Source organism: Myotis yumanensis, unplaced genomic scaffold, assembly GCF_028538775.1.
Source record: "Myotis yumanensis isolate MYYU_CA2020_CCGP unplaced genomic scaffold, mMyoYum1.0.hap1 SCAF_1, whole genome shotgun sequence".
Taxonomy (NCBI): Eukaryota; Metazoa; Chordata; class Mammalia; order Chiroptera; family Vespertilionidae; genus Myotis; species Myotis yumanensis.
The window spans coordinates 104,138,810-104,152,872 of NW_027223752.1; the positions used below are offsets into that span (position 1 = coordinate 104,138,810).

Below are 14,063 nucleotides of genomic sequence, written 5' to 3' on the forward strand. Positions count from 1 at the left end.
AGCATATTTAAAACGTGCTTGCAAAACTGTGCTTATAGTCAGTTTCTTATGGGGATAACAATGACCATGACCAAATATGATACACAATAAACATTTCACCTCCAAAAGGAACATTTATGAAGAGGTGGGTATCATTAAAATATATATTGGTGTAGCACCACAGGCCTAGATAAGCTGCTGCTGGTCAGGAAAGTCAGTATAAAGTTGAAACTGAAAATCTGTTCTGCTAAATCATCTTTACCAGGGTACTTTTTATCAGGAGTTCAGTGAAAAGGGGAGACTATAAAATATGTGCCTAACAATGCATGTCAGCAGCTTGAATGGAGCAAATGAGTCCAGATATGAGAATTCTAATAAATAAATGAAGTCGAGCATTTATTGCCAACAATGTCACTGGGGCCACAAAAAATTGGAGCTGTGCAGCTGGGAGCGGGCATTTGGAGCCAGAGAAGGCACTGGAGTGCGCCCAGGTTTGATTATTTATGGTGTGCTGATGAAGAGACAACTTTCCATATGAGGAACAGCTTACCAGAGAGCAGTCAAGCTAAACCAGGAAGAGGGCCAGAGAAAAAGAAACAAAAGGGGACATGAATAAAAACGACAGCTAATAAAACAATACAAATCTAAAACGCTGTAACTTTCAGGAATAATGTAGGGCCAGAAGAAAAGAAAAAGGAAATCTCATTTTGCTGGCTTTGTGACAATTTTCCAAGAAGCACAAGACATTAAACAAAATGAATGTACTGAATTTAAGACTAATTTGCCTCTATGCCTTTCTAACTGTAAGTCTGATTGCTCTTAAAGCTAGATTTATTCATAAAAAGGGAAGTGGCAATTTTGTTTGTATTTAGCTAATGTATCTGTTTTTAAACAAATATTTATTGAAACAAATACTATTTCATATCATGTGCCGGACCCTGTGGGGCTAGTGCTGAACAAAGACATAGTCCGTGTCCTCAAGAGGGATATGATCTACTGTGGGAAGCAGTAAAGATCACAGTCATGTTCAGGACATTGGGGTGGACACTGTAATGAGCTAGGTCAGGGCCACAGGACCGCAAAGAGCGGGGGCCGCAGGGAGGAACACCAGACCCAAGTGGAGCCGGGAATAGAAATAATTTAGTGAACTTTGTTTTCTATATTGATTAGACACTTACCAAACCTCCATACAATACAAATCTATTTGACTATTTAAGAATTAAAATACACTTTTTATACAAAGATGCAAGTATCTGTGGTTCTAGTGGTTCTAGTAGTTTTCATCCTTGAATTCTGGACTTGAGGGACACCTGAGCTGTTTTAAATGACTTTCTATGGTATAGCAGACCTCTTCTTTCAAGTCTGACCAAAAGCACAATAAATATTAGCCACTAGTTACTACGTGGCTCACCTGTGGCAGTCATTTCATTTGTCTTGAATTACGCTTCGCAACAATGCCTTGAGGTAGGCTCATCACACTCACTTCACAGACAAGGGACTGGAGCATTAGGAAGGTGACTCTCAAGGTCACACGGCACTTCTACACCTCACTTCCTTTGGGTTCAGGATGCAGGTTAGGACTGCACCAACAACACGCCTACACCCAAGGAAGGCGTATCAATGAATACTCACTGGCTTCCCAAAGTTACTTTAGCTGAATTACTCCCTCTTGTCTTCTTACCCCCTACCAGCACTCTCAGTTAAGCAGTGCTACTGATAACTCCTTATCTTAGTTGGCACTGGGGCTGTTCCCATTGTAACACAGGGGAGTGCTTCTAGAAGCTGAGAACTATAACAAACATTTTATTCTGAATGAATGCATACACACAGGCATTGAGGCCCCTCTGCATTGCAAGTTTCCTTCTCTCTTACAAAGAGCTTTCTTACAAAGAGCCACCCCTCTCCCCTCCCCCATAGATCAGTGCCCAATTGAGAAGGGGATCCAGGCAGAGCACTTAACCATGAGCCAATCACATCTCCCGACTTCTGTTCTCTGTTGCATTCCTAACTCACTACTTCTTTCCAAAGGTGGTCTATGGCCTCACTGTCTGGCCTTGCTGTAAGAATATGTAGATAAAAAATGGCCAGGCAGGCATCTCTATGACCTTGGCAACTTCAGATTTTCCTTTAGCCCCCACACCTTCACCTCCATATATTCTCCAGACCCACTCCTCAGCCCTTGGCCAACTGGTATTTCGGAAATATTGCTTAGTATCTGAGGACTGAGTAGTCTATGAATTATTTTACAGTTTCAATTCAAACAGTATTCTAGGTAGATCTCACTTTTTAGTGTCTTTAAGACCAAACAAACTAGGTAATATACTAAATGGTAAAGCTGTTTCATGAATAACACAGTTCTAAAAATATCAAAAAGTGGAGGTCTAATATTATCTCTCTGAAACTGTGTAGAGTGTAATCGGTTGATAAACCACAGTATTATTTTTTCAGAGATTTCCATTCCTACCCTCTTATCCTCAAATTTATAAAACTATTTGCAAAACATGAATGACTGAATTTCCCTTTTCATAGTATTTGGGCCAAAGTGTGTCTATGGACACTTGCTTTTAAAATTAGGCATTAAAAAAATGACTTAAGACCCACTAGCTTATCAATTAGAACTTAGTTCTTCCTCTGTTTCAAAATCTTCCTTTAGGAGGGAAAAATGTGATGCTGATGCCTGGGCCAAGCTTCAGGCAGAGGGCTGGCCGCATGCACAGTGCTTTCATCTAAAGGCTGGAATATTAGTAGGATGAGGGCTTAACTCCCCCATTTCAAGAAAATAATTTTGCAGCCAGCATGGCCAGAAACTTCAAATGGCAACTTTTCTGATTTGAGGTAATTTCCCAGGAATTTAAGAGGCAATCATTTACTCTTGACTTTTAAAGAGAACCCGGGCTTGAATGGCACAGTTGTGTTTAAAATTGATCATTTAGTGACAATTCTCTGAAGTTACTTAGGAGGGAGGGAAAGCAGCTGAGATACCTAGACATCTGGACTGAACTATCTAGTTCGCTTTCCAGGTTGTAAATTTTCTGGCCTAAAAAATGACTTTTTATGAAAACAGTGATTTAACCAAAGTACTAACATTTTTTTGATTACTTTGATATAAAACACTACAGCTATAAAACTTACCAACATCTCATCTTCAAGGCAATGTGCCTTTAGGAAAATAGAATTTTAAAAAAGATGAGTCCTGAAAATATGAATTTTAAATTGTAAGATGAGAATCTTATTAAATGCATTGCTCTATAATATTTTCAAATAAACAAGAAAATTTGATAAATAGCAATATGGTTGAGATGGAAATAATTTTGTCATCTGGAAATTTTCACATTTGTGGACCTACTTAAATAGAAAACATTTGAACAAAAGGACACATAACACACACTCAAACACACGTTTTTACTGAAAACTATATTTAAAGAACAGCCTAAAATCCTTTAAATTTCAATCTCCAAATTTTGATCTTTTTATTTATTCTGAAATAAAGTCTAAGACATTAACATTTAGTGCACAGAATTTAAAAATAAAACTGCATAAGGTTAGAATATATGCATCAAGGGTATATATTTCATAAGAAAATGAAATTATGTACAAAATCACTCCCACTTATTAATGCTAATCCTAACTTGTTTGATTTTTATAATTAAGCACCACCATAAAACAAGAATTTTGAGAGAAAGGTGATACAAAACTCTGTTTAACCTCTCTGGCCCCAGTCTTTCATGTTTCAGTTTTGCTGGGAAGTTCGGACACTCCCCGGTTAGAGAGTGCATGTAGAATCCTCCAGAGCATTGGAGGGTCCTCACAATTGTGCCCTTGTTCCCAGTGCAGGAGGAGTTCTTCTTTCCTTCTAAGCGTCTGTGCACAAAGGATGCAGTGAAAGCCGGAAGGGGACTGAAGGAGAACTGAGTGTGGGCTGGGACTCGCAGGGCCCTGGGGGACTTCTCCTGGCTTGCTGGGTCTCAGCTGGGCTCCTTCATGTTTTGTGAGCATTTCCTTGTCATTCTGCTGATGCAGGTAGGGTTGCCCTGTCATTGTAGGAACTGCATGCACCTCCTCGTCAGAGGGACGGTGCTGTGGCAGCTTTCTTCTTTCGGGATGCTGTTTCCAGGAAGGAGCAGCATGTTGAGCCAGTTCTTCGCCAGCTGCTTGGCTTCCTGGGGAGATCTCCTCTTGCAGCCTGCCCTGAATTTCCTCTCCATGAACATAAAGTAAATGAAACTTTATTTCAGCAAAGGACTGGGCAGTGATCTGACAGCGGCCACATTTGATTTGTAATTTGACTTCGTCTGCCTGGTTTAGGAGAAGGTCTTCGTCGAGGCTTGATTTGTTTTCTCTGAAAAAGAGGGAAATAGTCAATATAAAATTGCATAGAAAAACAGAATTGGAACTTTTCCTCTTTTAAGTTCTTAGTCATCAAAGTTCTAAAACACTCCCACTGATGAGAAGCGCAAAAGGTGGGAAGACAGAGAGAGCATGGGAAGGCCTTCAGCAGAGGCTGCAGAACCCCAACTGCTGCTCCTGCTTGGGGCCACACACTCCTTCCCAAGGGGAGCTAACTAGTCCTTGGTGACCACAGGAACGGGTGTCACCAATGTGAGAGTCAGGCGGTAGCAAGTGAGGCTCTCCAGGAACATGCTGCGTCTGGTTGACAGTAACTGTCCCACACCACCCACCGCTGCCGTCTCTCACCTTGAACACCCAATACTGTTTGGACATTTTACCTAAAAATCAAAATGGACTACAGGAAAACAATACAAGGGGCAGAAAATCTAGTGTGGGAAAATGTTTACTTTCCAAGGGGCCAATGAGGATTCAGTTCTCTGTCATAGTGGACAGTGGACAAAATAAGAGCATTTCTCTGGTTTACTTAATGCTCTTAGAAAGCCCTGACTGCCAGGCTTATGAATGACTTAGCTTGTTTGTTTATAATGCTAAGGAGCAGTACCTGAAGATGGGAATGACACAGGAGAAAGTTAATCTGGCCTGAAGGGAAAAATAGGACAAAAGTAGAGGGTTAAAGGTCTGGACACTTTAGGGTCTGGTCACACTGAGGTGCCACCACGGGTTATGTGATGTTAAGAGGCAATTGATGCTGTTCAGATGTAAATTCTGTGAACACCATTTTGGAGAAATTACTTGTAAAGAATACCAGGAACTATACACAATATTTAATATTTCATATGTCAGATACAAAAATAATCTGTTATATCCTGGCTGGTGTGGCTCAGTTGGTGGGAGCATCACCCCATACATCAAAAGGTGGCCAGTTCAATTCCCAGTTGGGACATATACCCAGGTTGTGGGTTCAATCCCCAGTCAGGGTGATCCCCACTATGGGAGGCAACCAATTAATGTTTCTCACATCAATGTTTCTCTGTCTCGTTCTCTGAAATAAATTTTTTTAAAAGGAAATGTTAAAAAATGTCTGTCACCTGATTGTCTCCATCATACCTCAAACAGGAATCTGTGGCCTGGCTTACCAGGGTTACCATCATTATAAATCATGAGTGATCAGAAACCAACAAGAAATGAGATTATTCTTCATAGAACTAGCCTCATAAAATCTTAATCTGAGAGATGTTTTTATGAACTTATCTTTCTGAATATGAAATCTTAACCTGCTCCCCAAATCCAAACAGACTTTCTTGCCAGATTTTCATTCTATTAGCACTCACCTCTGCACATTTGCATCCCTGTCCCTGTTCTTTGGCAGGTCCCCTGGCTGCAGTTCGCTGGGGGAGGGCTCGGTGCTGATGACAACCCTATGCACTTCTCTCAGATGGCCGAAATAGATTCTGACATGACCAAACACTTTTGCACAAAATTCACAGCACACAAGTTTCTTCAGCCGGTTCTCGCCGTGATGAAGTTTCACGTGTGCGCTCAGGCTGCCGGGACGCACGTATGCCTTGCGACAAATTCGACAACTGTAAGGCCGTCTGTTAGTGTGGGTATTCATGTGGTCTCGAAGGTGCTGCTTGAACTGGAAGTGGTGGTTACAGACAGGACATCTGTGCCAAGGCTTCTTAATGCCAGAGAATCCATTTCTGAATGCAGAGCTGGGCTTAGGGGAAGGGCTGTCGTCCTGCTTACAGCCGAGATGTTTAGGAGTGAGCGAATTATTTAACAAACTGTCCTGTCCTAGGCTGCTGGGCCTTTGGGAAGGTAATATAGCCACAGGAGAACCCAAGGGAGCCACAGCGGGCATGACAATGACAGGTTTAGGCATAATGCTACGATATTTTTTCAAAGCCCCAGGTTTTTGGTCTCTGGATTGTTGGGAATCATTTTTTATTCTTTTACATTTCCTCCTTTTCCCCTGAAATGACAAGATTTCATCTGGTACCTTTAGTTTTCTTCCTTTTCTCTTTGTTGCCCCGCCATTCAGTTTTGTTTTGTGGTTGAGATCCAGTTTGGTAGCTGGACAAAGGGCACTTTTACAGAGACTCTGCTTTGACACCTGTGGACCAGGTACCTTATTGGCCATTTTGGTGGCTGCATCAAAGCCTTCGGTGGTGGTGGATGTCTTATCCCAGTGCACCCTGAGCCCAGGCAAAGAAGAGTCTACAATGTTAACATCGGACTCACGTTTATAAACCTCTGTTGTTTTCATACTTACGGGGGGTAAGACTGGCAGTTTACCTTTGGGGACTGAGGGGACCCACTGGAGCGAACCACCCCACATGGCTGTCGATAACCTGACTGTGCCTTCTGCAAGGTCAACTTGTTCTTTATGTTTTTCACTGGCGACAGCAGCAGGTTTACTGGATGGTTCTTTGCTTGCAAACATTTCTTTCCCTGAAATCTTCACGAAGCCCTGCCTGGCAGAGGGCTCCTCTGGTGCGGATGATGTTGGGGTGTCAGGAAGGTTCGGGTCTCCACAGTCACTGGTCACTGGAGGTCGAGAGTCTCCGGGGCCACCTCCGCTGGTCAGAGCAGCCGGGCTGACGCTGGCTGGGGCCTGGTCCGGTGGCAGCACTGGCTCGGACGGACTGGGCTGGGGCAGGGGCTCAGGACAGCCAGGTGGGGAAGGAGACGCTTGGGTTCGGGCAGGAGGTTTGCTACAGCCACGTTCAGAGAAGCTCGAAATGGGGCTCTTTGTTGATCCTTTGTTATTTCTTGGGGGTTGGTATCGAGGAATCGGCAGTTTAAGGTTTTCAGGCAGGGGCAGTCTGGGTTTCTGGACTGGCTGAATTGAGGCAACCGGAGGCAACGCCACGAGAGAAAATGTCCCCTTCTGGCCAGCAACCTGCATCAGAGCATAATTCTGGGCAGGCAGCCCCAGTGGGGTAGAGCTGGTGGGGGGGCCTGGGTTCACCTGATCAGAGAGTGATGGCGAAGGGCCCGGCAGCACTCTGGAAGTTAGGACTTTGGACACAATTTTCGGTGCAATGGTCCTAAACTGACTCTTGGTTTGCAAACCTTTTCCACTCTGTATTGTTCCAGAAGGCATGACTGATCACCTGCAATGACATTACAATGCAAAAAGTCACCTTGTATAACTGTCCTGTTGTTGAGAGTGCAAGTAAGTATCTTATCAATTCCTCTGCCTTAAGGCTTTCCTAGACCACCCCTACTCTTCTGAGCAAGCGCCCGCATTCTTCAGCATCCGGCCTAAAGGTCAACTCCTGCCCACCTTCCCAACGATCAACTATTATTCTCCTCTCTGGGTCCACAGCCCCTATTACAACATTTGCCACTTTTCATAATAATCTATCTGTTTATGTGTCTCTATTACTAAACAGAGCTTCTTGAGAGCTAGGGCTCTGTCCTGCTCATCTTTACTCCACTGAGTCCATCCTGTCCATTAACCTAATTCTGATTCGTCTTTACAGGCCAGTGCAAACCCAGCTCCTGTCCTGATCTGAGCTGCAGTCCTGCTACTGGTCTTCCCTCTGGTCTGTTCTGCTGTGTATTTTACTTATTTTATATACATGTCTGGTTGTCCCTATAAAAGTTAAGCTTTGCGAGGGTAAAGCTGATATTTAATTCATCTTGATATTTTCCTCTGTATCTTCAGTATGAAACAAATGTTTCTTGTAGCACTCATTTTTTCACTCAATTTCAGGACACACCATTTGACCCCTTGGTAGTGTGATTGTGTTGCACAGCGAACGCATTCAGACTGAATGCCAGCTTTGTTGCTGTTTCCCCGTGTGACTCGTGAATTCTTTCTCACACCTTCCAAATTGTTTACGTGTGCTTTTGCAATTAAATCGCCAGTATTAAAAAAGTTGATGCGACACCTTAAAAAATGTTGAGGGAAAAGAAAATGATACAAAGTGATAGGTAAAGAGATAGGACAACATCAAAAACACACAAAATCACACAAAAGCACCTCCTAGGGCCCTGACAGAGTAGCACCCACACTCCCTGGCTTTATTATGATTAGAGACCAATTACAGCTACTCTAAGAAAACAATTCCGGAAACATTTTGATGCACTGCTTCTAAGTATTATATTACCTATTTTATTCCTGAAGCCTCCAGGTAGTAAGGCCTGGCTGCAGAGAAGTTTCCCATTTCTAAGTACCTCATTTTAGGCACATTTCACTCCAACTCACTGGGTACCTACATTATTCTAGTGGTTGGCTATTAAAGGCCCATAATCCCTTTTCTAAAACCTTTGGAGCATAACATGTTTTGAAGTTTATACTTTCAAATTTAAAAAAATAGTAGAATGCATAAACATATTGTACCATAATAGGAATAAGAAATGTATACTGACCAACTTATTTTAGAAAGTAATCACTGTTTGGGGAAGACAGAGTATGTTAAAAACATATTTCAAATGGTAGCTTGCATTAGAATAAGAAGGAAAATCACGAGTGCTATGGTCTGGAAAACTGACACAGGATAATTATATAATCTGTTGTTTTCCTATTTAGCTTTGCTACCACAAAGTCATGGGTAAAGTTCTTGGTCAACCACCTGGCAACAGTCACCTAAATGGAGGTGCTACATTTGCACCTTCTTCCTCTATAAGTTATTTATTTTGTAAATTTATTTTCATAGCCTTTAAAGTTAAATGTCTTTCATTTTAAGCTTATCTCATCTTTTTGGAAGAAGTACTGAAGTTGTAAATAAATATATTAAATTTGAATTGTGAGGCTTTGCAGAAAGCTTAAAATTATTGATAGCTTTTGGTTAAATAACTGCATTAACAATAATAATGGTCTACAGAACAGATCCGGGGTGAGGAAGGAAGAGAAAACATTGGGTCACTTATATCTAGTTTATACTCTTTTTTTAAAAAAAATCCTCACCCCAGGAAATGTTTCTTCATTGATTCAAGAAAGGGAGAGAGAGAAATATCAGTCCGTTGCCTCACCCACGCACCACGACCAGATATCGAACCTACAATCTGGTAATGTGCCCTGACCAGGAATCACACCCGCAACCCTTCAGTGCACAGGATGATAGTCTAACCACCACGCACACACCGGCTGGGGCTCTAGTTCATACTCTTAATTGATTGAGCACAAAATATTTACAGCAAGAAGAGCTGGAAGAAAGGCTACTTTGTCCTCAGTCATAAATCCTCTTGAAATAATATGTGACAATAATACATCAAAGCATAAGCGATATCACCTCACTTGACTGCTCAAGTTACCTGCCATTTAAAGAAGTGGATACTGGGGTAGACAAGTTTATCAGCTGGCTTCATGATCAATGACCATAAGCTAATCACAAGGAATCTGTGGGGTAAAAAGATAAGGGCCTATTGGGTAAATTTAACTTACTCAAGTTTACCTGGAACTGTAGGAAGCACATACAAGGGTGAGGGTCTCCATGAGTGTGCTGAGTCTCATCTCCCAGAATCATTAGGATGAAGTGATAGGGAGTGAAACTGATGCATTAGAAGACATGCAAGGCAAGAGAAGGAGGACAAGGCCACAAAAACAGAAGAAAAACAAATGGAAAACCCCTTAGGAGTTAGATAAATGTCTAGCAAAGGGTACTAACAGAATGATCATCCAACCATACAGTGTAATACCATGCAGCAGGAAAAAGAAAATGAGTTAGACTGATATGGACTATACTCTAAGATGTGAGATTTATCGTATGCTATAGCTTGAATTTAAAAATATAGTGAGATACACACAAATATATTCCTGTATATGCACAGGATATTTCTGAAAAGAAACAAAATAAACTAATATTATGGTGGCCTTTGAGGTTGGGGCTGTGGGGAGCTAAGAGGTCAGGATGAGGCAGGTGCTTATTTTCCTTGAATGCTCTCTATGTCTGGCATACAGAAGGTGCTTAAATATTTGTTGAATGAATGAAAGGAAAATGAAAGTTTCCCTATTTGAATCTGTTTTTCAAAAGGGTATCTTTTAGGACAGTACTTTTCAACTAGTGTGCCACAAGAATTTTTCAAACATGCAACAATACCTGCCTATTTAGTCTGGGGCATTGACCTCTTTTCCCCTAGATTGTCAAATAAAAAAAAAAAATGACAACAGACAACACAAAATAGCCATCCAGTGTGAATGAATAAAAATTATACCTATTTTTTATCAGATTGGCAAAAAAATATATTTTTTGGTGTGCCGCAGAATTTTAGTATTTCGTTTGTGTGTGCCATGGGATGAAAAAGGTTGAAAATCACTGTTGTAGGATATTCATATGGGTAAGTGTGAATAAATGACTGTCTAGATTACAGACAAGAGTAGCTCATTTTTTTTTTCCTTGTCTGCTTAATCATAAGAATTGCTAGTGATAAGAAAACTGATCTAACATCTGACAGTGCATAATTACCCCCAAAAGGTAAGCACTACCAAGGACAATTAGAGCTGTTCCTCCAAACATTTGGTTCTTTAGGATAAAACAAAGCAATTTTCAATAAAAGTCAGTTACACTACAATACTACAGACTGTTTTTTTTTATTTTTAAAGTAGTTTGAACAGGAGTTTTTAGAGAAGTTGAAAGTAGCTGTAAGTTTTAAAATTTTAAAATTCTAAGATTCCATGACTGTAGGCAGTCTTTCTTTGCAATGTAGCTACAAGAGTGGTTTACTCCATTACCCACTTTCAAGACCTTTCACAGATGGTGACCAAAATACCCTCACCTGTTACCTACTAATTACAGATCTCATCGAGCTGTGCTCTAAATAACGAGAGGTAGAAATTCCCACTGACATTCATAATTTCTGGAAATCCTGCAAAATTACCCATAACACAGTTTAAGAGACTCACAGGACTCTCAGGCTCTAAACATGGACTTTTATTAACTGAAAACATAAAAGGCTCACTCAGTAAAATTAATTTTGCACAATTTTACAACATGAATCCTTAATATTAGGATTCTAAATGTGGGCTGTTTTATAATATGTTAAGCATATTAAAAATAACTATTTTGAAAAGTGACATTTACAGAAACTGACCTAACTGTGGATTTAAAAGTCAACTAATAGATATTGAGTCCTTATTATGGTTTAGAACAGCCGTGGGCAAACTACGGCCCGCGGGCCGGATCTGGCCGTTTGAAATGAATAAAACTAAAAAAAAAAAAAGACCGTACCCTTTTACGTAATGATGTTTACTTTGAATTTATATTAGTTCACACAAACACTCCATCCATGCTTTTGTTCTGGCCCTCCGGTCCAGTTTAAGAACCCATTGTGGCCCTCGAGTCAAAAAGTTTGCCCACCCCTGGTCTAGAATCTGTGCTAGGTCTTTTAATTGATCCCTCAAGTAAACCTTGCAAATAAATTTTATTGTTCCCCTTTTATAGATTAAGAAAAATAAGTCTTGAGGAAGTTAAATAATGTGCCAAAGTTCACACAACCAGATCTGTCCCATTCCAATTTGAAGCAATAACCTTCCTCCCCTTCATTCTCCTCTTAAAAGGAGAAAAATTACATAGAAGTTGCCTTAATTAACTCCAAAATATAACATTATCTCTGAACATTTAGGAAAAAAATTTTTTTGATATAAAAACGGACTGTCAGATCCCAAAACTTCAATCACTTTTAAATGATTCTTTCTCAAAGCCCACTCATTAGAGAGAACTTATGAAACGTTAATCATTTCTTAAGGTAAAAGCAGATTTTTAAAGTTGAATTTGCCACTTATTGTCCATAGGAGTCTGACAAATCCAGTATGGTTGTCAGATATTTGTTTGGGAAAATACACTGTGTGTCCTCCTCCTTTCCCTCATTGCTTCCAAAGAATTTGACCTAATGGAGATGGGCTGCATGGTAGAGGCAACAGAGGGAAGAGTGAGGGCTCAGCAGTACTAAGCGCCAACATCTGAACCAGCTTAATCCAACTGCCACAACGCAGCTGGCACAGATAATATTAACAGACCAGTTCCTGGGGCAGGCAACTCTCTAGAACAGTGGTTCTCAACCTTCTGGCCCTTTAAATACAGTTCCTCATGTTGTGACCCAACCATAAAATTATTTTCATTGCTACTTCATAACTGTAATGTTGCTACTGTTATGAATAGTAATGTAAATATCTGATATGCAGGATGGTCTTAGGCGACCCCTGTGAAAGGGTTGTTCGACCGCCAAAGGGGTCGTGACCCACAGGTTGAGAACCGCTGCTCTAGAATCTAGATAGCTGCAAACAACTCACTTCCTGATTTCCATGGGCAGAACCAAAGCCTCCTTTGTTGCTTCTGAACAAAGTTGTTCCTGCTTGCCCCTTTGTCGGTGTGGGCACAACTCCATGATTCCATGTGTTAGGGCCACAGGCCTATGCTATGCATGGAGTAGGGAGCAGGCACAGAAAGAGAGGGGTGTCCCTGCTCTTGAAACAGGCTCCATGATCCAGGAGCAGAACAAAAGTACTGCCAAGTGTTAGCTACTTAAAGAGCCAAACTTTTAGGTGTTGTTTAGGCTTTAACTTTGTTAAACTGAAAAACCCTATTTTCAATTCATTTGTTGGCATCTCTTTTTTTCCCTCCCACTTGGCTTTCAAATAACAAATTCCAGTTGGGGTTCAAACTGTTCCCAGGATGGACTTTGGTTAAAACAAATATGGTAAAACCCTGGAGACATTTGAGATAAAAGAAATGCCTCATAACATAGGGGAGCTCAGCTTAATTTTATTGAAAAACACATTTGGCTGTTGCCCCCTCTTTACCCCCCCCTCCCCGCCCCGCCCCTTACCCCTGCAAAGGCACTGTCTGGGCTCCGCAGCAAGAGTCAACAGGAGGCTACTGAGCACTGACTGTAGAGTGCACTGTAAAACATGCCGGCACAAGTATTATTTTGCTTCTAAAGACCCAGGATGCCAAATACATACCACTTCTACTCCACATATCCGTAGCGCTAAGACCTCCTAGAGTCCTTATATCCAGGACCCAAATTTCAGGAAATCTGACACTCTACAAAGGAAATAAGCACATTCCCAGTTAGATATCTTGTATCCCGAACCTAGTTTTCTCCATTCTCCTTGGCACATGCCCTGCTTGCTGAACTATGCTCTTACCCGACTCCTTCTCCTTCCCTCCTGTAAGAACACCTGATGTCCAAACATCTTCCATTCAGCACAGGCCTTTGAGAGCTGCCTTGCTAAACAGTTAATTCATAGCCTAGCTTAGCAGAAAAAAGAACTCTCATTTTCTGAGCCCCAGAGCTTCTGAATTTCCTGGCACTTACCAATACTGTTTCTTAAACATTATTCTAATGATAAGGAATATTTTGTATCAGGTACTGTGCAAATACTTTACATGCATTATCATTTCATCCCCACAATAACCTAAAGTGGGAATTACTGCTACATGTACAGATAAAGATTTCAAAGCTGGAACTCAAGCCTTGGCCTGTTTGACTCAAAAGGCACTTTCCACCTCTACATGCAGACTGTAAGCTATTACACATGGTTATGGCCACTACAATTGTCTCTAGTGGAAAGATCATGGGTTTTGGGGTTTATACAGAGGTGGTTTCAACTCCTGGTTCTGTCTTGTGGCTTGTGAAAGTTACTCTCTGAGCCTGTGTCCTCAATTACTAAATGGGCATACTAATAGTTTCTGGCTACAAAGGTCTATCAGGATTAAACGAAAAAGAGGCCCCATGAAACTTTAGACAATAAAAGAAAAAAGGCTCCATGAAGGTGCCAG

General features: G+C 41.2%; 1 protein-coding gene across 5 annotated transcripts in view; it reads right to left on the reverse strand.

Moving 5' to 3' along the window:
• Positions 1–3,416: 3,416 nt before the first annotated feature.
• Positions 3,417–14,063, reverse strand: part of ZNF438 (zinc finger protein 438) — a 206,984-nt gene continuing 196,337 nt past the window's right edge. For 4 of the 5 annotated variants that reach the window (XM_070428853.1, XM_070428835.1, XM_070428843.1 and 1 more), the window contains 2 exons: positions 5,661–7,448; positions 3,417–4,318 (listed from right to left, as the gene is read on the reverse strand). In XM_070428853.1, the coding sequence (XP_070284954.1) occupies positions 3,703–4,318; positions 5,661–7,438 (2,394 nt within the window). In that variant the 5' untranslated portion in view covers positions 7,439–7,448 and the 3' untranslated portion in view covers positions 3,417–3,702. Of the gene's footprint in view, positions 4,319–5,660; positions 7,449–13,243; positions 13,323–14,063 lie in introns of those variants that run through there. The other variant, XM_070428861.1, reaches the window with a different exon arrangement.